Source organism: Rhopalosiphum padi, chromosome 3 (assembly GCF_020882245.1).
Source record: "Rhopalosiphum padi isolate XX-2018 chromosome 3, ASM2088224v1, whole genome shotgun sequence".
NCBI lineage: Eukaryota > Metazoa > Arthropoda > Insecta > Hemiptera > Aphididae > Rhopalosiphum > Rhopalosiphum padi.
This window is the reverse complement of record NC_083599.1, coordinates 36,717,197-36,743,807: the sequence shown is the minus strand read 5'-3', so window position 1 is coordinate 36,743,807 and position 26,611 is coordinate 36,717,197. Positions and strand designations below refer to the sequence as shown.

The 26,611-nt window shown below is 26.7% G+C and overlaps 2 protein-coding genes across 5 annotated transcripts; both read left to right on the top strand.

Annotated features, from left to right (window-relative positions):
• Positions 1 to 10,918, top strand: LOC132924538 (phenoloxidase 1-like). 2 transcript variants are annotated; one of them, XM_060988908.1, is made up of 14 exons: positions 1 to 145; positions 2,486 to 2,611; positions 2,879 to 3,068; positions 3,289 to 3,512; positions 4,254 to 4,343; positions 5,361 to 5,563; positions 5,751 to 5,901; positions 6,043 to 6,144; positions 6,805 to 6,969; positions 7,043 to 7,171; positions 7,245 to 7,433; positions 7,649 to 7,784; positions 8,676 to 8,911; positions 10,016 to 10,918. In XM_060988908.1, exons 2-14 carry the CDS (start codon positions 2,504 to 2,506, stop codon positions 10,292 to 10,294), a joined length of 2,202 nt encoding a protein of 733 aa, XP_060844891.1. In that variant the 5' UTR covers positions 1 to 145; positions 2,486 to 2,503; the 3' UTR covers positions 10,295 to 10,918. The 2 variants fall into 2 exon arrangements, with proteins under 2 accessions (XP_060844891.1, XP_060844893.1); XM_060988910.1 differs by lacking the exon at positions 4,254 to 4,343.
• Positions 10,919 to 13,936: 3,018 nt separating this feature from the next.
• Positions 13,937 to 23,828, top strand: LOC132924633 (probable phosphorylase b kinase regulatory subunit alpha). 3 transcript variants are annotated; one of them, XM_060989053.1, is made up of 25 exons: positions 13,939 to 14,102; positions 14,176 to 14,544; positions 14,735 to 14,893; positions 15,514 to 15,730; positions 16,894 to 16,976; positions 17,043 to 17,234; positions 17,321 to 17,509; positions 17,566 to 17,718; positions 17,809 to 17,982; positions 18,055 to 18,268; positions 18,499 to 18,608; positions 19,601 to 19,748; positions 20,018 to 20,090; positions 20,154 to 20,245; positions 20,304 to 20,465; positions 20,525 to 20,663; positions 21,333 to 21,466; positions 21,541 to 21,713; positions 21,790 to 21,912; positions 21,979 to 22,207; positions 22,279 to 22,331; positions 22,668 to 22,832; positions 22,938 to 22,991; positions 23,062 to 23,265; positions 23,327 to 23,828. In XM_060989053.1, exons 2-25 carry the CDS (start codon positions 14,458 to 14,460, stop codon positions 23,546 to 23,548), a joined length of 3,549 nt encoding a protein of 1,182 aa, XP_060845036.1. In that variant the 5' UTR covers positions 13,939 to 14,102; positions 14,176 to 14,457; the 3' UTR covers positions 23,549 to 23,828. The 3 variants fall into 3 exon arrangements, with proteins under 3 accessions (XP_060845035.1, XP_060845036.1, XP_060845033.1); XM_060989052.1 differs by lacking the exon at positions 19,601 to 19,748 and adding an exon at positions 18,938 to 19,085 and having other exon boundaries at positions 13,937 to 14,544; XM_060989050.1 differs by having other exon boundaries at positions 13,939 to 14,544.
• Positions 23,829 to 26,611: the final 2,783 nt, after the last annotated feature.

The following is a 26,611-nucleotide window of genomic DNA, read 5'->3' as shown; positions in this document are numbered from 1 at the left end:
TATTCAATATAAAAGCGCTATTAATTCATAGGACATCATCAGTTGAATAAATTTATTCGTTCAATATACACGGAAGTGTATATTATTATATATTCTACAGTCAATAGTGAAGTTTAAACAGTATATCATTATACAGATACCACTGGTAATTATATATATTATTTATCATTATAAACATATTTTAAAATTTAATAATAATATATAATTTTTTTTTTTTATTTATATTATTATTATTATAAATCATATATTATATAAATATAATATGTACATTTAAACATTTTAAAGTTTTAATTTTGAATGGAAAATCAAAATGTGTCAGCCTATATTTCTAAGAATATTTGATTATTTATTTATATTGTTATTAATAATTTAAATTACTCATAGTAATACGCTAATATGAATGAAATATTTTTTTTCTAAAAAGTAAAAACGTATTATTTATAACATTATTTCATACAATATCACTATGGCTGTTATTAACTCATAAGTCATAACTTATTATTATAGCCAATACCGTAAACTATGTGAATAGGTTCATGTTCATGGTATTGATAGCTTCAAATTATTCTTAATATTTTAAAACTTATTTTGTATCCATCTAATACCTATCGTAAATAATAATATATGCAGTGACGAAAAGTTTCAAGTTTTTTTTAATTGAAACAAAATAACCAAAATTTTCGCTTTTTATTTAATTGTATAAAAAAATAACTTGGAATATATAAAAAAAAAAGAACACTTGCGTATATTCAATATTGTGAAATGTAATTAGATACAACTTTTGCGGGACCGTGCATTAAATTGTTATACTTATTGTATCGAGTATAAATATTTCTATTTATAAAAAAAATTATAATAGAAGAGATTTTAGTCTTTCATATAACATTGTAGGTTTTAAATGTTCTAAAATTAAAAAAAATCTTAATAGATTGTATTAATTTTTTTATCTGATAGTTGTCATTAAAGAGAGTGTCATTTTTTTATACAGTGAAAACTCTCTATAACGAATTTGAAGGGACCAAAAGATTTCATTCGTATAGATAGTTTTCGTAATATAGAGGTTATAAGAGTTATATAATAGGTATAGGTTATAAATCAAACCAATCTTATAATGTAATATTTACGTTCTATAGAGTTTTTCTTTGTAACGAGTTTCGTTATAAAGAGTTTTTACTGTACTACAATAAATTGTTAACTTTAAAGACTGGCACAGCTACAATATACTATAACATGTTTACATGTATTGTGACAAAGTCTATTAAAACCTATTTATAAATTTATAATTTAAAAAAAAAACTTTTTTGATTTTCTATTAAAAAAAAAATTAACCAATTGTATAATAATTTAACTAATGTCCCTACTATAGGTTTCTATAGTTAGAATATTTTTGAAATTTTAATATATGATAATCTAATATATAATATTACAGCTTTATCATAGGTGTAGTTTGGCTATATTAATTTGACATTATTTTGTATAATTGTATGTACAATAATATGTGGTCTCAGAAAAGGCGGGAGGTAAAGCCTATAGGCTATACATAAGCGTGTCCAGACCTCCATGGCCTGGAGAGGCAAATTGTAAAATTTTAGTTTTTTGACATACTACATAGGTTAGGTCTTGGGTCACCAAATGGCGGCCCACGGGCCGCATACGACCCGCGAGCACATTTTATTCGGCCCACAGACAAAGAATAAATAACACATAGGTATTACAACAAAATATATGTGTTATGATTGTAAATTATTATTTTTGTTAGTTATTATTGGTTTTTAAATAATATAAATATGTACTTAGAATTTTAATGGCCCGCGAAAAATTTTCAGATTCCTAATGTGGCCCAGGCCCGTCGCCACGTGGGTGGGGGGGCAATGAGGGCGTTGTCCAGCTAAACCCAGTCGTTTCCCCCATTAAAATATTAAAAATATTAGAAAAACTATATATAATGTCCCCTCAAATATTTGATTTGCCCCACCTGAAAATTTGGTCTGGCTACGAGCCTAATGTGACGTTTCAAAAATATTAATTTTTGACCATTGAGACATTGAGTTAGATACTTTAATAAGTCGCTGGGACCCTGTCTCCCCCGTAGATACGCCTATGAGACTCTTTAGTATGTGCCATGCAACTTATGCCTATATAATATGTTATATGAACGTGACAAACCGCGTCAACATTATAGTAATTATATAGTATAACTAGTATAAGTCTAGTCTATCATTATGAGTAAAAATATAAATTATAGTATAATTATTGAAAAATATATTTTATATTGAATTATATCTTATAATTTAACTTCTGGGATTAGTATATTTAATATTTTTAAATTAAAACGTTTAATTTATTCATAAATATCTACTGCAGTGCACATAAAAAATAACATGCATTATAAATGTTAAATTATAATATACCTATACTAATATTGATCATTAACATTTATATAAACTTAAATTTCTTATTCTTATGTTACATGTATAAAATAAAGGAAATAGAAAGGAATACCATGGCAGACAAAAATAATATTTTATACTTGTTCGATCGTCCTACTGAACCTATATTCATCGGGAAAGGCGATGATAATGTGTCTTTCGATGTGCCTACTGAATACTTGGTGAGTAAAATACGTATTATTTTTATAATTTATTATTATTATTTACCATTTAATCCAACGTTTAAAGCATCAATTTGAAATTAAAAAATTAAAAAATACTCCAACTAAAGTTTTTAAATATTATTATGTACTTAAGTACATGATGGTTTCCGATTTATAATAAAAATACTATTATAGTAAATATTATTCGATACCACGATAATATTACGAGACCTATTTGAATACAATAATATAATATATTTGTCTTTTTTATTCTTATTTATTCAGATCGACCGTTACAAACCATTGGCATCGGACATTCAAACTCGTTTTCCCGGTGGTAAAACCATTCCAATCATCAAGTTGAACAATATTCCTGACTTATCAATTCCACTAGGACTTAGTAGAAATGCGCCATTTTCGCTTTTCAACCCATCCCACAGTAAAATGGCCTCGAAGCTCATCGAGATTCTAATGAGTTAATATAAATAATAAATAAATAAATGCACGTGTAGTATAAGTAATGAGTAATGAATAATGACTAATAAAGTAATAGCTAATAATATTAAAAAAAATTAAACAATTATTGTTTAGTGAAACATATACTATATTAATATGATAGTACCTACTTTAAATGATTTTAAATAATAACATATTATGAATAATTATAGTTAAAATTTATTTATACGTTTCTTCAGACACGAAATCGTACGACGAACTCTTATCACTTTCTGTGTACTGTCGCGACCGGATCAACCCGTACATGTTTACTTACGCACTGTCCGTAGTATTAATACACAGACCCGACACTCGCAATTTAAGACTACCATCGCACTCGGAAATGTTTCCTAGTCTGTACATGAACTCTTCGGTGTTCAGCCGCGCCAGAGAAGAATCGGCTGTGGTTCAAGCCGGCTCTAGGGTAAGTTAATTTCACAGCGTGGGGTTTGGACCTTTTCCGTTAATTCACTACCACTATTTTTTTTTTTTTAATTATTATATATTATATTATTTTGATTCTGGGGGCATGAAGTGTGCAATACGTTGTAGCATTATTTCAAATAAATTATTAGGACAGTAACGCTTACGCCACATGTACTCGACCAAGTAGCTATTCAGCATTGGTCGGTAAGTACCCCACTGTTTTTTATTTCGAGCTTTTATTTTGCCCCAAGAACTCTCAATAGTGTTAGTGTGAGCCAGAGTATTAGGATCTACAAAATGAATAGAATGATTCACGGTCATGTGTTGAAAAGTTAGATCAAGCCTTTGGTAGGAGCGCCATTCGTCAGCAATTATTGTCGTGCCTGTAGCAACATGTTCAATAATAATTGGCAACAATGTTCGTGCTGATCTGTCGGGAACAGGAACTAGAAAAGTTTCTTTGGTTTCCCTACAAATACCACCGAAAACCCATTGATTTGGTAACAATCTTCCTCTGTTATATTTACGTTTACTGAAACAGCTTTCATCGACCTCAACAGTCGTATTAGCACCACCTATTTTAGCACTATTGTTTGTTAAAGCGTATTCACAGACTTCACGCATGTACATGTTCCAGTCCACTGTTGTGTTGTGGTTCATGTTAAGTTCTTCCTCACAAAACTCTATTGAAGTGTATTCCTTACTCCAGCAATAAATAAACATCACTATTGTTTTGTAGTCGAGACGAGAAGCCAGAAAATTACCCGAACGTAATGGCGCGTATTGTCGACAATCACGTTTTGAACAACACGAACGATCTTGTTTGTCAGTGAGTTGCAAAACCATTTCATGTTTATTTTTACATAACCTCGGATTATGCAAAATTCCACGACTTTGTAAAAAACTCACTGCATTATTCTTTGTATCGCATTCGCTAGCTAGAGTAAGGAAATTCATAGTTACCTACTCAAATCCAACTATTTACTGACCACCGAATGCGCTGATCCTACGTGCGTTCTCTCAAAGCGATAAGATAAGTCAATAATATAAGATACAGGAAAAACCCCCCCAAAAAAGTGGTAGTGAATAATAATATATAATGATCTAAAATAACGGAAAAACAAAAAAAAAATAGTGGTAGTGAATTAACGGAAAAGGTCCTGGGGCTTTTATTCGTGTATATAGGTATATGAACAGCGCGTGGGTATAGGAGAAGGTATTAGATTAGTTAAAAGTAATAAAACTAAAAATGTATAATTTCCTTATTGATTATTGTAATGGCTTTTATATTTTATAGATAATTTATAAATAAAATAAAATTAGGCTATGAAAATAAAATATTTTTATAATGCAAACTACGTAGCTCTACACTTTTTTCTAAAAAATAGGACAATAATAATACATCTAATCATCAATACATCAAACCATCTAATTATAATAATATTATAATATGAATAAAGCTATATAGTTTGTATACCTCCGTTTGAATTGCTTATTCTTCTTAATAAACATACATATATGATATATATTATACATTTTTATAACACTATATATTTTGTGAGTTATGAAAATAGATTAAAATATTAGGTGAGTATATATATTTTGGTTCGTCAGTTTTATGAATTTCTAAAAAAGTCTAAAATATGTGAAATAAAATTGTTTCAATAAAATCATGAGGTCATAAAATACGCATTTTGGTTTAAACTATACCTACCTATATAAATATCCAAGAGGGCAAACCATAATATTATAATAGTTTTCGTATCTATACCTAATACCTACTACCTAGTCTATACAGTTAATTTACAATAAATATATTATATATATCTATATGTTTTTGCAATAGACTCCAATCGAAATACCGCACGATTATTCTGCCAACAACCTGGACTCGGAGCACAGGGTTAGTTATTTCCGCGAAGACATTGGCATCAACCTCCATCACTGGCATTGGCATTTGGTCTACCCGTTCGACGGACCGCTCAATATTGTAAATAAGGACAGGCGTGGTGAATTGTTTTTTTACATGCACCAACAAATTATAGCTAGGTGAATAATGATTAGATAGATAATATAGTTATATTATTATTGTTTTAGTATAGGCATATATTGTGCGTTGATATATTATTGCGGTACAACTAATATAGTTATACATAGTATTAGTATATATATATATGTATATTATATTACATATTATAATTTATAACAATATGCATATTTATACATTTCAATTTAGATACAACATGGAACGGTTAAGCAATAATTTGAATAGAGTAGTTCGTTTGACCAACTGGAATGAACCGATTGCAGAGGGCTACTTCCCAAAATTAGATAATATTTTAGCTAATCGTGTGTGGTCTCCAAGACCCGCCAATGCAGTACTTACAGTAATATTTGAATTTAATAATATGCTATATGACTTTAAACACAATATTATTATTATACTATACATTTTTTTAATGCATAATATATACTGTATATACAACAATTTAACATGCGTGTATTTTTAATTTTTATATATACAACAGAATATTAGCAGAGAAGTAGAACAAATCACATTTGACATAGAAGATCTTGTGCGTTGGAGAGACCGTCTGTTCAATGCTATTCATTCTGGATTTATTATCAACGTAATTACAAAAAATAAATTAAAAATAGAACGGCGAAAGACATGAGTTTAACTTTTATTTTCTGTAAAAGTCTAAAATGTATATTACGGTAAAACTTAAGTGGTCAAATATTTTCTACACAAAAAATTTCAATACCAATAAGTTTAATAATAGACAACATATTGAAAAAGTATGAAAAACTGTATAGAAAAATTTAGCCGTTTGATAAAATATTAAAAATCAGAACTTTGTGAAATAATATGCTCTTCCTCTTATATTAAACTTACATATTATAATAAAATCATTAAGCCATAATGATGTTAAGAGGATACCAGCGCATTGTTTGTGTTCTCTCTCTGGCCCACGTACAACATTTACAAAATGCATTCACACAAAATCATTTATTTCATGACGTTTTTAATAATAAAAAAGATAGAAAATAATATTTTTATGGGTGTGATATATTATTTTCTTAGATATATACTGTCTCAAAACAATTTAATATCCATTGTATTCACAATTTTTTTTTAAGTCGTATATAAAATTAACAATTACTCAGAAATCATAAAAAAATGATTTTATGCACATGCATTTTACCTATTTTGCATATGGGTGTAAGAGAAAAAATAAATATTGCGCTGACATCCTCTTAATGAAGTATAATATGTTATTTTATTACAGACTGCTGGTCAACAAGTTAGATTAACTGAAAATGACGGAATAAACATATTAGGAAATCTTATCGAAGCTAGTATATTAAGTCAAAATCCAAATTTATATGGTTCTCTTCATAATAACGGTCACAATGCAATCGCTTATATTCACGATCCTGATAATAGATTTTTGGTAAGAACGGATTTTTTTATTTAATAAAAAATATAATTCAATTTAATCTTACAAAATACTTAATTATTTTCAGGAAAATTATGGCGTTATGGGTGATTCGGCAACAGCTATGCGAGATCCAATATTTTATCGCTGGCACGCATATATTGATGATATATTCCAAGAATTCAAATCTACCATACCAAGTTATACTATTCAAAATGTAGAATCCATATATATATTATATATATATATTAAATATTAAACTTAAACATAAATGTTTAATTTTTTTTTAGTTGGGCTTCGACAGCGTAAATGTGCAAAGCATCGAAGTAACAGCTACTGGGTTACCGCGTAATGAATTTGCGACGTTTTGGCAGCAAAGTGACACTGAGTTATCTAGAGGCTTGGACTTTTTGCCACGTGGATCTGTATTTGCACGATTTACTCACTTACAACACGCTCCATTCAATTATAAGATTGTCGTAAGTATATCAACTTATATATTTTGTCATAATATCGTATGGTACCTATTTATTTTTAAAATAATTATGCGTTTAAATTTAAAATATCACAATAGCACTAGTTAGTAGTAGCTCATATAACGCGTCGAGTTATAAAAAATTAATTTGGAATTTTATCATTTTTATAACTTAATTTAACTAACATAGTTTAGTGATTATTTTATTTATATTAATAGGTTGAGAACAATGGAAATCAGCGAGTTGGAACAGTTCGTATCTTCTTGGCGCCTAAATTTGATGAACGTGGTTTACCATTCTTATTCAGAGAACAAAGAAAACTTTTTGTTGAACTTGACAAATTTAGTGTATCGTGTAAGTGTTTTGAATATATTTTTTATTTTCTTAAATAATGCTTAAATATGCTAAATTCTGGTGTGTTAATAAGATGTAGCCAATATCGGTAGCTGTTATATTATAGCAATTCAAAAACCCTAGCCATCGATTATATCGTAATTAAATTAAAGAATTACTAAGCTTTAATATTTTAATATTTGACAATTAATTTCCTAACCACCAAATTTGAATTAATTTTTACACGCATAGGTATATTTATTACCTATATTTAATCACGTAAATATGATAATAATTAAAAGCTAAGAAAAATAAAATGATATACCAAATAGTATTAAACAAATGAAATAATAGTGATATACTGATATATAACTAACTGAATAACCCGACTTTGCTCGTGTATTAAATAACCGATTCGTATAATCGTATATAAATTGGTTTTTTATTATAATTAAACATTTTAAAGCCTAGCCACGTAATACATAATATTTTTTTATAATTTAGCTTAATTTATGATATTTATAACTGAAATGACAAATAAAATTAAATTAAAAATAATAAGAGTGATTTACTTGTATGTTCATTTGGTACACCCTTGTGAAAAAAAAATCGTTAAGATATTTAAATAACACTCTAGGAAACCGTAACCTTTGAGTACAAACTCCCCTCTCCCTCTCCTCAGATAAAATATATATAAGGATAATATTTATACATTACATTTTACATAGTAAACATAGTTGTATTTTTTGATTCAACCGAAAATATTATTATTTTCTTAGTTTTATAAATGGAATTAACGTATATTATATAATATAATTGTATTACAAATTATTATAATTCAATGCTTTCGACCAAATGGTGTACTATTGAACCTATAGTGATTACTCGATTATTTTATGTATATGTGTACAGTAAAAAGGGGAAGAAACGAAATCGTTCGTCGATCAGTTGAATCATCAGTTACTATACCACATGAAGTAACTTATAGAAACCAAGGAAGTAGCAGACCAGCTGCCAATACAGACGCAGCGGCAACATTCAACTTTTGTGGTTGTGGGTGGCCACAAAACATGTTGATAGCTAAGGGATCAGTAGATGGATTCCAGTGTCAATTGTTTGTTATGGTATCTAATGGTGAAAATGATCAGGTATACATTTCGATTATTACAAGTATAATTATTTATAATTTAAGATTAAAAGATCAAAACATTCGATATTGCACTCTAATTCTTACTATATAAATGTTTACACTATAAATGATTTGGACTACTGGATTTTTGGATATTTTTCCATAAGTCGAATATAGCAAGACAGATAAATACTATCGATGTATATTACATTATACTATGTGTTGTATCTATAGATATTATATCAGCAAGTTAAAAAAAAACCACAATAAAATAACACGGGTGATGTCATGTTGATATTTTAATTGCAGACATCGTGCCATTCTGCGGAGTTTTCAAAGTTATATACATTATAATATACGTATAAATAATATATTAGGTACATTTTATTGATCTATCAGAATTTCAGAAGAGACAAAATTCGTGTGTGCAATCCTATAAATGCGGAAAATTTTCCTTATATCGTATTACTTTATCATAAAAAATATGATGTCTAACATTATATATTATATAATGTCTGACATTAGACTTGTACTCTTATAAAAGCTATGGGAATAAATAATTAATTCTGTTAGTAACACCAAAAACAATGTTGACCCATGTTATTTTTATGACTACATTAATAATTAATATAAAATCTTTATCAGTATTTACGGATAATAAAAATTTGGCGTACCTTCCATAATAAGCCATAATCATAAATCATAATATTACTTAGGTACCTACTACCTTTACACGGTGTTGTAAAAAATACTTTCTTAAAAATATTTACTCTCAATTCTCAAATGTGCTTAAAAGACTACTCAGATGACTTTCTCGATACTCGACCACTCGAGTAAGTATATCAAGTACTGTAGCTACTAGCAACAACTGAGATAATTTTCAAAGTATTTGATGTATTTATAGGAAGACAAGTCTTATAGGTATAATAAATTTAGTTGTATTAAAAAATTATAGTTTGTTTGAAGTGCTCGCCGTCCATCATATTTGTTTTTTTTTGTTTTATTAACGTTAACTATAGAAGTTTTAAAAACTTAATATTTATTTACACTTATACAAACGCTGCAATATTATATACTATACATATTTATGCGCTTGAATACTCGATATTGTCCTTCGCAACAGGTGCCGAACGCGCAAGGAGACGCACAAGTGTGCGACGACGCGTCTAGCTACTGTGGCGTTCTTAATTCCCGTTATCCGGACGCCAGATCCATGGGCTATCCGTTCGACCGCTTGCCACGGGACGGTGTTGTCACTCTCCAACAGTTTTTGACGCCCAACATGGTCACGCAAGACGTGCGCATTCGTTTCAACAACCGTACTGTAGCTCCGTTGCAAAACGCTACAGCGAACAGACCCGCAACGGGAACTACTCAAACTACTGGTAACAGGAGGAACTGAGGCATTGGCAAATCACAGTGAACACAACACGCACGATCAAAATTCCTGTACACCGATTTTATCATAAGTCTAAATAGCATAATATTGTTGTCATTAGTCGATGTATTGACATTAACTTGTCTTTTCTTGCCCTTTTCTTGTAACATTTGAAAAACTACTTTATGATCACTATTATCGTTACCAAGACAAACGCGTAAATAATATAATAGGTATATAAAACTGAAAACAAATTTCTTTTTTTTTTCAATTCAAAACTGTCAAAGAAACATGTTTATATTTCAAATTATGGCCCAATTTCTTTCTCAAATCCCGACGAGGGATACCTAGGTGATGACTAGGTCGATTTCTCTCATTTCAACTATAATATTATTATTGAAACGAAAATTTTACATTAATCACTATGTGCGTGTCAATATCTGTGTCTCGATTTTATTACACTAATTTGTCTATTCGATTTTTATCAAATTGTATTTATTAATGTATTATACATATTAATATACTACATAATATACACATTATACTTAACTTACAATATTACTGAATACACATATTATAATGATTATAGTTAATACATATATTATACATACATTATATTTATCTAATAAATTGCAAACTTTAAACCTATTGTTGGCTTTATTTTAATTATTTATACATGAATTAATGTTTCTTTCTTTCTTTTTATGTCCTTAATCTTAATTTAATATTGAGATCAATCACCGAAACTTATCGGAAATAAAAGTATAAAATATCAAATACCTATGAAACTTCAAATTAGGTATTTCAAATACTTTTAAAATAAAACACTAAGAATAATTCAATAAGTTTACAATAAAATACCTAACAACATTTCTGGTCTTTGTTATTAAGTGTTTTTGGAAAGTTAGGATGTTAAATAATTTCAAAAATAATAAAAGTGTTTTGTGTTTATTAACAAAATATCGAAGCGTGCATCCAAGAGTAAGACTACTAAAAATATTTTTAATCCAAATGACAGAAAAAATCACGGTAACGAGTTTGGTGTAGTACTGTAGTAGCAAGCATTATAATTAGGGTATTAAAATTTCATGAAATTTATTTTCTTGAAATATTTCATTGCAATGAAAAATAAAATATAAATTATTATATCTTAAAGTTTATATACACGTCAACTTGCAAGTGAAAATTTTCAAAAGTTGGTTTATTGTGTGAAACAAAGAAAATATGTATATAATAATAATAATAACCAATAAGGATCCAATTAATAATAAAAGTGATAAATATCAAAAATGTATAGTGCATATTTTTGCATATTTACTATCAATATTTTCTGTATATAATCAATATATTATTATTTACAGAAAATCAACTATAACCGAACACATTTAAAAAAAGAAAAAATATTTTTCAATATTTTATTGAAATATTTAAATTGAAACATTTCAAGTGAAATATTTCAAATTTAGAACCCTAATCTAATTATAATAATATAAATTTATAATATATAGATATAGACGTCAAAAATAAATAATAATAACGAATAATCCTTTTCAACGGGCTCTCTCCTACAAAATCGCCGTCCCCACTAACCCACTATTCGATTTATATAATATGTATTTTTGTATGAGTGATGCGCTGCTTTTGGAGACATCCCACACTATTATAAATATTATAATATAATAAATAATAATAATAATTGTATTTACTATTTAGTATTTGTATAATGTCTTAGCGCGTGCCGGATAAATCGCTATTGCCCAGCAGCATGTGTAGTGTGTGTGTGTGTGTGTGTGTGTGTGTGTGTCGTGTGTGTAAACGGACAATATTATTACGCGGACGCACATTTCAAGCGTACTATAGTGACCTAATTTATTTTGTACGTAGACACGCGCAGTTATAATATTTTATTATAATACATAATCGTCCATATATTACTATTATTACTGTTTTTACATAGATAAGTATTTTGTGGCTCAATATTTTACAGGTTATTAATTTAATAATTATGTAATATAATAAAGTATTGATTATTATCATAGTGATGGTACATAATATATTTTTGTTTATCAATGTAAATATGTAATTACCATACATTAACATACAATATACATTTGGCTATCATATAATCATTATAATCATTAATCTGATTAATAGTTTTACATAATTTGATCTTTAAATACAATCAAAATAATTCGCTGATATCTGCTTATGTAAATTTAAAATATAATAATTTTTTTCAGACCGCTTATTAATAAAACATTAAATTGCTTGTGCAAAAATTACAATTTATAAATAGAAAATTAAAATTAAAAATATAAATTTATTTTATTTCCCGTTTGTCTTATAAAACTTGAAACTATTTATGAATTACTTGTTAGTTTTCAGTGTTTACACAAATAAAGTAACCCCTTATGGTTTATACTTAATAGTAATCCATTATACTATATAATATTATAATATGCATACCTATAAATTATAATGTATAATATATAATATTATCTTATAGTTTTTACATTTTTTTACTGTTTATGTTGACGCGGTTAATAATCTTTAAATTTAATTTAAAAGTAGAAAAATGTACATATTAATATCTATTTTTTTTACATGACCTGCCTGAAATCTCACTAATCGGAAAAAATTAAAATAATGATCCTGAAGTGAGCTATCAGGGTGGAGCACTGAAACGTCTGAAACTGCCGATTTTTAAAGATAAATTATAGAATAAAAAAACGAACAAAAATTAATTATTATTTATTATAATATAATGCATAACTTGCCAATTATTATTTTTAAATTATGTTCTCAAGATGATAGTCATCTCTTCTAGCCTATTTGTTATATTTCCGACTAACACCACATAAGCGCGCGCACGGGGCAATTATACTCTAATGCGATTTGCAATTTGGAAAATATACACGAAGTAGGCTAGACGCTAGAAGAGTGCTTGAGAAGAGATGGCAATCATCTTGAGGACATCATTTTTAAAAAATAAATGGCAAGTTATGTATTTTATTATAATAAAAATAAATAATAATTTATCTTTGAAATTTATAGCCGTTTTAGTGCTCCACCCTATACACGCAATACAAAAATACAAGTTGTGCTCATGACACATACATACATTTTTCTAGACTACTTGAAATATATCATATATTTATAGGTATGTATTATACGTATACATTATTAACATTTATCACAAAATAAAAAGGCAGGTATATATTATCATTTATCGATTGTGTTAGGAACATTTTTTGTCAACAATAATAGATTACTCTATTTACGGATATATTTATGTATTGTCTTAAAAACTAATAATAGTAATAAAAATAATAATATATTATTTTATGATTATTAAAATTAAATCAATCAACCTACTATAGTTATAATAATAATTATAAAACGAATTACTTTAACAGCAATATCGTGAAATACCTTTGCTTTGTTACAAGCTGACAGGCCGTCTCCACTCGTACAATCGTTTTTCGTATACAATGATAGCCTCCCCCCTCTCCTTCTCTAGGATTTACAGTTTCGTTCTGACTTGTGAGTACGACCTTGTATACTACTGACATCGTTATATAATATTATTGCAGTTACGGATGACGCCGGCGTTCTAGTGACGACCGTAAAAAAAAAATAATATTACTGGGCCATGTGAAACGTTGATAACGAGCGAGCTGATAAAGAGAGAGAAATGATAATATAAAAAATAATATAATGAGATACGGACAGTTCAATATTCAAAAAGTTTGGACTAGCCAGTGGGATAGAGAGAGACCGCAAGTGGCCGATGTAGGAACGAGTGAAAGAGAAAAACCAATAATTGCTATAAGTACTACAATAGTACAATACATAATGTATCTTGTCGGATGATTATTTATTATTACTATTACTATTATAAATAGAAGTACGTCACATACGATCGTCCGGGACCCTCGAATCCCGATCACCCGGAGGGAGATAAGTCCGATTTTTCAACTGTACGTGCCCGGATCTCTGCTGTCGAGTTGTTTAAAATTCGTTTTGTTAACTACCTGATTACCGATTGCTGCGTTAAACCCAGTTCCCGGAGCCCCCAACCTTTGCCGTTCATCTTCAATCAACGCATTTGGTACCTAAGTTTTTGTCTGTTACCTTCAATTCGGTCCTTGTACGCTTTGTGATCAATCAGGCGGTCTGCGAGAAGAATGTCAAAAATGAACAACAGAAGCGTTGCCGGTCAGCGACTAGACTACTATCACAAAATGGTCCACAATATCATACTATGTCATCAGGTACGATCAACATATTATTATTGTAATATTTCTATCCCAATATCCTACTCTCAATCATTGTTCAATCCTGTTAATGTTAAATAACACTGAAGACTGTGACTCAAGAGATAATGCACTTGTAGTCTTGTTTGTAAATGTCAATTATTTACAAATGAAAGTGCTAATAATAATCATATTTATAATATTGTAGAATCCAGTCACAGGCTTATTTCCAGCCAGTCCAAGTAATTCAGATGCTTGGATCAGAGACAATATTTATACAGTATTGGCTGTATGGGGCTTATCTATGGCCTGTAAAAAAATGGCAGATATGGATGAAGACCGAGCAAAAACTTATGAACTTGAACAGGTATTTTGAATAAATCAATATAGTATATAACAAATTTTACATAAGCTTCTAATGATATTTTTTTGCAAATTGTTTAATATTTTAACTTCTTTTCAATACCATTTAAATTTATTTATTTGTTTGACTGCTTAATCATAATATATTAAAATATTTATTTATTTTTAGTTTTAAAACATAAGCCTTAATACGTGAACATTTATAACTAGATCAAATTTTTCTTTTATATATTTAAGTGTATTTTCATAGCTTTATAATTTATTGTACCTATAATATATTATTTATTCAATTTTGATTTTTTTCAACACTATAAAGTATAATCTCTACTCTAGAATCTAGAGTTAAATTAATGGCTATAGCCTCTAATGATACTATCATAATCAGTAACCATAATACATTTTAATATATATAATTTGTATAATTTAATAATTAATAGTTATTTATGAATGTTTATTATTTAAAATTTTAAAAGTACCTATATTGGTAGTTATTATGTCTGACAATGAACAATTATGTTTAAAGTAGGTACATATAATTAAAAAAAAAAATGATATTTATATTATACATAATTTAGTTATGCTTTAATTATAATTTATTGTTTTTATTGTTTTATTGTTTTGCAGAGTTGTGTGAAATTGATGCGTGGGTTATTAATGGCAATGATGCAACAAAAAGATAAAGTAGAACAATTTAAAGTTTCCCAAAATCCATTACATTCTTTACATGCCAAATATAGTTCTGCAACAGGGCAAACAGTTGTTGGTGATAACGAATGGGGACACTTACAAATTGATGCTATTTCGTTATATTTACTAATACTAGCACAAATGACAGCATCAGGTAATTTTAAGAAAATGTTTGCAATATTTACATTGGGTAATTTAGTTTGTAACCAAACCAATATTAATATTAAGCTAGTTTAGTCTTGTATATTATAATTATTTAATGAAAAATTGTAGTGAAAAAATGCACTTCAAGTATAATTTTTTTATCATTAATGTATTTTAATGGTTACATTGTTTGAGAGTATGTCAATTATCAGTGCACTATTTGTTTTTTACTTTTAAATCCAAATAAAATATAACATTTTCAAACACAATTATTAACTTCTTTATGTTTTTAGCTTAAATACTTGAATGAATTAAATTATGCTAAAATTTTAAGTTAAGATTATCTGTATTTGTGTATTGGCTTTTTTTTTTGTGTTTAAGATTTTATGTGGTATATGAGAATTTTTAAATTTTAATATTTTATATATTACTTACTTGCATTCCAATTTCAATATCATAAAGAAACCAATGTATAAACATTAATGTTATCAACTTTAAGTTAGATAATTAGACAGTTTCACTTTAATATTAATTTATTATTAATTGCACAATAAGATATTTGCTTATTTTGTTATTATTTTAATTACCACTATCATTGTATCTCTTTATTACCTTAAGCTTACACCTACCTTATTATTAGTAACTTATAAAAAAAATGTGTGTATTTGTCTAATGTGACCTATAACTAAATACCGTGAGAAATACTTCTAAGAGACATTAATAATTATAATATTAAAGTTCAATTATTTAATTATATAATATGTTATAGAAATTTGATACAATAAATATTAAAATTTATGAATTTGAAAAGTAATTATAGTTATAAATATTTTTTGGTAATTTAAAACATAAATATATAATATTGCATTAAAAATGATTAAGACAAATTCTCAGCATGCGACCCACGGTAGATTAAAATTAACAATACATGATTGGTTCTGCTGAATACAAATTTGGCTTATTGACTATTGGTAATAGGTCAAAAGTAGATAGTACTGACATTCTCTCATCTTCTGGATATAATTATTTTTTTAATAATATCAGTATGTACTCGGAAAAATTATTTTCAAATAAAGTATTCTGGTATTTTATAATACTAAAAAGTAATGTGTGGGTTATTTATCCTGTTCTATAAACTTGTTTTATAATATTTGTCCATTATTATATTTTAAGGTCTTCAAATTGTGTTCAACTTGGACGAAGTGTCTTTTATTCAAAATTTAGTATTTTATATTGAATCTGCGTATTGTATACCGGTTAGTACATTTTTGCTTTTTATTTTTAAATAAGACTATGAATATTATTTTATGGATTTTACTTAGGATTATGGTGTATGGGAACGAGGTGATAAATCAAATCATGGTCTACCTGAATTAAATGCAAGCAGTATTGGAATGGCTAAGGCTGCTTTGGAAGCAATGAATGATTTGGACTTATTTGGAGCACGAGGTGGGCCATTTTCTGTGATACATATATTGTCAGATGAAGCGCAAAAATGTCATGCCGTTTTACAAGTTAGTAATAACTAGTAAAAGTAAATGTTGTGAAGTAAAAGTTTTTCGTTTGAGTATAAACGTTAAAATAATTTTATATGTTTTAGTCTATGCTACCAAGAGAATCAAATTCAAAAGAATTAGACAGCAGTCTTTTGTCGGTTATTAGCTTTCCGGCGTTTTCGGTTGATGATCCACAACTGATTCAGTTAACAAGAAATGCTATTGTATCAAATTTGATGGGCAAATATGGTTGTAAACGGTTTTTAAGAGATGGCCACAAAACTCCACGTGAAGTAAATTAATTTTCTTAGTAATTGTTTTACCTTTAAATGACTTATACATATTATAGGATCCTAATAGACTTCATTATGACCTTCACGAACTAAGGGTGTTTGAAAAGATTGAATGTGAATGGCCATTATTTTTTTGTTACCTGATATTAGATTATTGTTTCCAAAATGATACAGTAACTGCAAATTTTTATGTTGATGCTTTAGAAAAGGTAAGAAAAAAAAATACTAAGAAAATAGTTAAAATCTTGTACGTGTTAAGATAGTTTACTAAAATAATAATTTTTTTTAATACTGAGCAGGTAATGATAGATTCTGAAGATGATATAAAACTTGTACCTGAATTGTATGCATTAGAGAGTGAGAATATAAATGCAGAAATTGAAAACCCAGGGAGTCAAAAACGAATAGCGTTAGGAAGATGTCCATTTTTATGGGCACAGTCACTCTATATGCTTGGAAAACTTTTACAAGAAGTAAGCTATTTTTTTAGAATATGTATATTTGTAACCAAGATCATTTACAGTAAATACTATATACTTTCATAGAATTTTCTAGCTGTTGGAGAACTAGATCCATTAAATAGGCGTTTATGTTTGGAAAAAAAACCCGATGTTGTTGTACAAGTAGTTGTGTTGGCTGAAGATAATGCAATTCGTGATCTCCTTCTCCAACATGATATCGTTGTTCAAACCATTAGCGAAGTTTCACCAATTGAGGTGCAACCTTCAACTGTTCTTAGTCATCTTTATACATATTTAGGTAAGCTATTATTTTTTTTTTGTATGTATGCGCTCTGTAATAGTTTGGGGAGGGGGGAGGAACTAGGTAAGCTATTACTAATTGTATAGTTGATAATACAATAATATTTTAATTTAAAAGTAAAAATATTTTGTATTTACGAGAATACTGTTGTTAAATTTAAATCATAACAATTATTTTTATTTTCCGAAATAATAATGATCATTGTTTATGTTATCTTTAAATATCAGGTCGAAATGAAAAACTTGGATTATCTGGAAGAAAATCTCGTGATGTTGGAATTCTTAGTACCAGCAAATTATATACATTACAAGATCGAATATTTGCCTTCACTCCACAGGTATGGTTATATAATAAATAAAATGATTATTTTTACAATCAATTTTTAATGTAAGGAGTATACACTATGTAGAATGTAGATAATAGATTGATTACACATGTAAACTATATTATTTAAAAAAAAATATATATTAGCCTTTGTTGACATTAATTTAGATTGTTAACACCTTATATTTTATTTATATCAACACTCATATAATACTATAGAAGTAGTATAGGAAAACTGAAAAATTTTAAATTTTTAGTTTAAAAAATATTTTAAAATAATACAATAGGACAGGTTAAATCAGTGTTAAAATATAATTATTTTTTAAAATTATTTAAATCTAGATTACAGATCGTCAAAGGTATTACATTGCGTCTGACAATAATTTGATGATAGATTTATTTAAGAATGAAATTAATTTCTTAAAATCTAGTTGGCAAAACCTATTAGGACGACCCACAGTTGTTATTGTTATAAAAAAACTGCATTATGGTATTTATTGTTTTATAAATATTCAAAAATATAATTTTGTATTAATATATTGTGGAATAATAAATTATTAATAACTATAAAATATATTATTCTTTAACAAAATATGAATTTAAATTTAACATTTTTCTATGAAATTGACAAATCATATTATTTATTTGTATTTAAATTCTTCTTTTTTTGTAAATAATAAATAAATATAGTAGTTAACAATCATTAATAATTAAAGTAATAGTGTTTTTGCCTTTTGGTGTATTAATAAAGAATTGACAAAAAAGTGTTTTATGTATACGATTGAATTTGAAGTTTGTGAGTGTGTTTTTATTTTAATGAGTTACTATTAATTGATTGATATAAATTAATTTTTATTTTTTATTTTTATTAAAATTTTATTTTTCTAAATACATCACAAAATAATAGAAATATTTAGGGAAGATATGTTTTTATTTTGTTTTTATGTATTTACTATGTAGTACCTAGTGAATGAATTAGTGCTATTAGGTATTATTTTCTAGTAGACACTTGATTTGGACCAATATTATATGGGAAATGATATCGAATTGTTATTAAACAATATTATGATGGATCTAGCATTTTTGACAATGAGTTGGAAGCATATGTTAGGTCGTCCAACATACACTATAATTGCTTCATCAAATTTTGTAGGTAAGGTGATTATATAATTATATAATATATTCAAAACTATCAATATTAATGGTGTAAAAAGTTATTTTAAGTATTTCTATTTATTTAGCATCAAGCTCTGCATATCATGTTATTTAAGCTTTGTGTTGTTTTTTTCGCATGGCTATGTCTTAAGTTTTTAATAACTCCTATACAGAATTGATTTATTTTAAACCTTAAAATATTAATTTATTAATTTATCTAATTAATTGTCAAGTATAAATACTATATACTATACATACTGTTTATAGATCAAGGTAAAATTCCATTAGCTGTTATAACAACAATCAAAAAATTGAAAAGTGGTTATATTAACGGAACAAGGTAACTTACCATATTAAGTGTTTTAAGTACTCAAAATGTATATTTTATTTTTATTTTTTCTAGGGTAACATTGGGAAACCTTAATGGCTTTCTTAGCACTTCTTGTGTTACAAATCTTAGTTTCTTAGGTAGTCAAGAAATTGGAATGCCATACAGTAAGTTTCTCTTTAATTTTCTTATTAATTTTTATTAACCATAAATTATACCTTTTAGAGCTTAATACGGAGGTAGAACAGTACTTAGATGAGCATATTATCAAAAGTTTTACTAATCAGTCTACTTTATTGACCCGTATGCCTAGCAAAAATTTGAAAATTAAAAGAAAAATGTCAGTTAAAGGAGCTATAAAGAAAACCAGATCATTTATGCTTGACGGTAATTATATTATTTGAACAATTCATTCAATTTTAATTTTTTTAAACTATTGTTAACAGCTGAAGAACGACGTATTCAAGTAGCTGAAACACTAGCTGCTTCTAATTTATTGTCACAAAGAAGTCCATCTCCTGATAATAATGTAGTAATGCCGACTAAAAGAGAGCACCATCGTCCTCGACTCCATAGCCGTTTTAAGTAATATAAATATTTGTTTTAATAATTTTGAATATTAAGTTAATGCTGAAATTTTTTATAATTATTCATAAATAATTGTCTTACTTAAAATACTTACTTATTTTTTGTGGTTATCTAGGTGTTAAAAAAATTTATAGCACTTATTGCATAATATTTTAATTATTTTATTTTATTTTGTTAAAAACACATTGTATTTTTTATAATTTTAATTTATTATTATTATTACTTGTTAAAAATATCAATATTAAAACATTTTAACAATACAACAATGTTTGTTGTAAATTAGTATTTTCTTTCAAAGATTTATCATTGGCACATGCAAGATGGTTTATGCTTGAAGATACCACATTTTAAGCACTAACAATTTTTAAAAAAAGATATTTTTTCACTTAAATGATTTTCTATTTATGTAGTATCTTATGAATGAGCAGTTGTGTGGGTAGTTAAGGCAAAAGCTAGTGACCTGGTGTCATCTAAAATTAAAGAAAGCAATTTCAAAATTTTAAAAGAATGTCAACGCAATTTTTTTAAATTTTTTTAAAACTATTACTTGCTTTTTCTTATACTTGTGTTATTATTTATATAATCAGTGAATTAATGATCACAACTTTACGTTTTAATATGTATATATTTCTTGAGAAATTGTCCTAAACTTAAGCATAATTTTAGGGCAAGTACAGAGTTACTGTATGCTGAAGCTGAATTGGACGGTATTTTATCTATGTTAAGTGAATCAGACTTGGAAGAAAAAGGAGATATTTTACAATACTTAGTGGACACTTATGGCTTAGAATATGATACAGGTTGACACAAATATAAATTATAGTTAAATTTATTTTTATTTATAACATTTATTCAATTTTCAATCTCTTAATAGGAATGAAGGAAGACTGTAAACCAGTTTTAGTTAAAGATTTATTAAAATTACTTTATGAAAAGGCATGTCAACAAAATCATTGGGGTTTAGTCAGACATACGGCTGGAATGTTAGGAAAACGCGTGGAAGATTTAGCCAAAGCTTTAACAGATCTTTTGGTTCGTCAAAAACAGGTAAATTTAATTTAAAAAAAATAAATATATTTTGAAGAAGTATGTTTTGAAAAACTAACAAACATTTTTATTTAAGGTAACTATTGGTATGCCTCCATTTAATGAGCATACAATATCAACACCTTTACCTGAAGGTGAATTACGACAAGTAATTCATGATGCTTATGGAGATGATGAAAGTACAGCCATGTTAACACAGGTAAAGTTTATCAATTTATGATTTTAAAATCTATCTGATATATTCAATTTTTATTATAAAATTTAGGAACTTTTAGTTTATTTGGCCATGTTTGTGAGGACCGAACCACAATTGTTTTTGGAAATGTTAAGGCTTCGAGTTGGTTTGATTATACAAGTCATGGCTGGTGAATTGTCTAGAACATTAAATTGTTCAGGGGAAGAAGGTTCCGAACATTTATTTAATTTATCACCGTTTGAGATGAAAAATCTATTACATCATATCATGAGTGGAAAAGAATTTATATTGAGTAGCGGTAATTATTAAATTACATAGTTAAAAATATAATTAAATACATATTTTAACAAATTTGATTTTGTTTTCTAGTGGGACGTGGTAATTTTTCGGTAGTTAGCTACAAATCAAGTCATGTCAGTAAGGTAATTAATAGTATAAATATACTTAAATCACGTAGTGAGATATTTATTGGTATCCTTGGTATTTATAAGATATCCTTGGTATTATTTAAGTTATTACTACCTTTTTTGTATGTAGTGGTCGCAGCATGTTTTATTTTATGCCAATTAATCAAATAACAATTTTTTAATTGTATGAATGTTCAAAGTGATTAAAACTAACACAAATTGCATATTAAATGTATTTTTGTAATTAAAATCATAAATTGTTTACTGAAACTTTTTGACCAAAACGTATAAAAAAATAGACTACAAGCAACAAACTAATACACAAATTAATATGATAATTGTAATTAATAGAAAAGCCAAATTGAAGGATTATTGTTGACTGATAAATCGGAAGTCAACAATGATGCATTAGAGAGTGATCGTCAAGGTCAATGGTTACGGCGTAGACGTTTAGACGGAGCATTAAATCGAGTACCTCGAGAATTCTATAAACGTGTTTGGATTATTTTAGAAAAGGTACAAATATATTTGTCAATCCTAAAATCCGTTGTCATATTAAATAAATTTGATCTAAATAAAGTTTGATGAAAAGTAACAAAACTATTCATTTTTTAATTTTAGTGTTGTGGAATAGCTATTGATGGAAAACTCTTATCACAGAGCCTAACTCAAGAAGTAAGTTAAATTTTTCAAGATAGATACGTATATTTTGAACATTAAATTGATATATTTTTACTTGACTTAGATGACATCCGGTGAGTTGAAATTTGCTTTAGCTGTAGAAACCGTACTGAATTGGATTCCGCATCCTGAGTATAGACAGCTGATTGTTGAAACATTAATGATATTTACACTGTATGCTGAACAAGAAATTTCACCTACTCCACATCGAATAATAACAATTGAAGATTTTGTACATAAAGCTAATGAATTATTTTTACAAGATCAAGTATGTCAAAAGTTTTTTATATTTCATAACCACACATTTTTATTTATTTATCTAATAATAGATTGCTATTAATGGAGATGCTACTTTGTGCTGTGCAAAAGTACACAAAGAACTCACCCAGGCTGGCTCTCTGTTATGTGGTGGTGCTGCGTATATTTGTCAACATTTCTATGACAGTGCCCCAAGTGGAAGTTATGGAACAATGTCATACATTATAAGAGCAATTGCCTATGTCTTAGAAGATTCCTTAGGACTAACTGATGTTGACTGTTCTATTTCATGATTTTATTCTTAATTTTTGTTTAAAAAATTTTAGTGCCATGCTATATTAATGATAGTTTGAATTTTAATTCCAATTGGAAATAACATAGTCGTAGTTTTTTAATTATTGTGAAGAAGAATTCCTATGGTATTGTTTATGCATACAGTTATTATTATTTAATTGATGATACAATTGTATATTTAATAGTTTTAACTATACTTTAATAATTGTGATTGTTTGAACAATGAATTAAAAAAATAATTAAAAAATGTACTTAAAATAAAAGTAGTAAAAATGAGAATTGTGATTCTGATTTTGATTAGGTTCAAAAATTTATAATATTTAAAAAAATTTAATCATGACAATATAAAAAAAAAAATATATAAAAAGTAATTAGTATAATATCTTCATTATACTTTGTTAATACTTAAAATTATACACTGCTATATTACTAGTTAAATTATTAATCTTTAACTTGTAAATTTTTATATAAATAAATAGTTTTCATTTTTTTTTTCTAATAAATAAGTTGTTTAAATATTTAATCAAAATAATGATACTCTTCCAAATAATTTTGAGAATTGATTGTCTACTTCTATTATAATATTCTAGCTATTTATCAAAAATAGTTCAATAAATATTTATAATTAATAATAAAACTAAGAGGATTTTTAACAAGTTCTTAAGTAATTCTTAATTTTTTTTTTATCCAGTTTGAAGACACTTTAAATTAAATTAATACCTAGTAAAATGTAGTTTATATTCTGATTCATAATTTATAGAGATTTTATTGGTAAATAAAATGTATTTTTATTTGATCAGTATTATTCTGAAATTATTAAATGTTTAATATTTATTTCTTGTAGAAATTTAGTATACACTTTAAAATTGAATCTATTAAATAGACAAACAATTTGACTTTGACGAAAATATGAAAGTTTTGTGAGTAATAACTGTACAAGGAACACATATAGCTAATTAAATAATTTAACACAAATGGTAACAATAGAAATGCGTTAATGATATGGAATCTGGACTACCACCAAAAGACGACAATTTTATTAATATTATTTAATTTCCTTAATATTTCATCAAAATTGTGAGCATTGCCATATATACTCTGACTGTTTGAGAGGCATCTTATGATATATTTAACTATAGTTGAGATTTTCGTACATTTTTTAGATTGCTAAATTCGTCTTTTTATTTCTGTTCAAATTCCCAATCATTTGCGCAATTAATGTTTATTTATATTTTGTAACTGAACAGCGTACAGTTTGATAGCAATTTAACATTCAAAATTTTTATAGTGACTATTTAATTTAATAACACATTACTACAGTGGGTACCGCTCAATGTGGGTCATATTATCACACAAATATGTTATTAATTCTATTTTACAATAAATAGACATAATTGTAAGGTCTTAAAAAAGTGATCATATATGATGATTAATGACATTAGACAATTAAGCAGTACCCCTTATTATAAATCATTTTGTTTCTTACAAATATTATAATGATTAATAAATATAATAGATTATAATAATAGGTATGCATAATTAATAATATAATAATATATAATAAAAGTAAACATTACCTATGACTATTACTATTTTTTTAATTCAATGATAAAAATTATAAGTTAAATATATAAATTAGATACAAACAAACAGTACCTATAAAATGTTCAAACATTAATGTTAGATTATATTTCATTATAATATTAAGTAAATTGTGTGCTCATAATTTATAAATGTAATTTATTTTTTACATACTAACACATTTAAACACACTTATAAATAATAATAATAATAATAATAAATAGTAAAATGCATAATAATAATATTTTATTTAGTTAAATTTAGTAATAGTATTAAAACAATCCATGTGATTTACTTTGAGATGCCTTAGCTCTCTACACACTAAAAATTAAAACAAAAATCACTTGCCCAGAAAATGCCTGCTAAGGTTCTAATAATATAGTTGATCAAAGTAAATTCACACTGAAAACACATTTTGTTAAATAATTAATGGTCGCATTATGTTGATTTTAATTTAAGCATATCTTTCATTTTATATATATTATATTATCCAATATCTTTCCGTACTGTTATAATGTTATTTATGCTATTATTTTAGTTTATTTACTTATTAATTATTTTTGTATGTGTAGGTATTGTGTTAGATACCTTTATATATACTGATGAGAATTTAAAAAATGTTATTACCTCCTTATCTTGTTAGGAAATTGGACATTTATGATACTATTGTGGTACAATGCTATATTATATTATATATTATTGAGAGAGAGTAACTCTGAAGAAAGTACATATCTGTGTAAAGATCATGATAATTAATTTGTATTATTATATGATTATAATAATATATATTATAATATTATTATAATTAGTAGAGACAGGATTTTATGTTTTTACATATTCTCATGGACTTTTTACTGCTTAAAGTGAATCGGAATCTTGAGTTAGTAGCCAGAGGCTTGGAAATTACCTTGGTCTCCGAAAAAATATAAATTTTAAAAGTTATGTATCAAATATTTACAGCTAATTAAATATTATAATGATCAGTAAAAATATTTTTATGTTATCCCATTTCATTATTTAAATATTAAAATTAACACGTTCTGTTTGTATTTAGTTCATTAAAATTATAATTTTAAATCATGTTTTAAAAAATGATAATTATGGTATAGCTGCCCACCTACTATTTTGAGCTTTCCAGTTTTGAATAATACATTTATAATTAATATAAAATACCTACCAGCTATATGATAAGTAATTCATTTTGAAAATTTTCAAACTGAACATATATCGGTATAATCAAAGTGGTTATACTGGTTGTAGTAGTTACAGTACAAAAATGAAAATATTGATAATTTTATTTTACCAATTATTTTTTAAGAATATGTGTTATAATTGGTAGGTAATTAGCTTATAACATGAACTAAGATATCTTAGTTCGTAGCTTACGGCTATACTTACATACAAATCCAGTCCCTACTTTTTAGATAAGATTTTTGTTAGTGATAAATAGCATCTTGTTAATTAAGGATAGGTATGTAAAT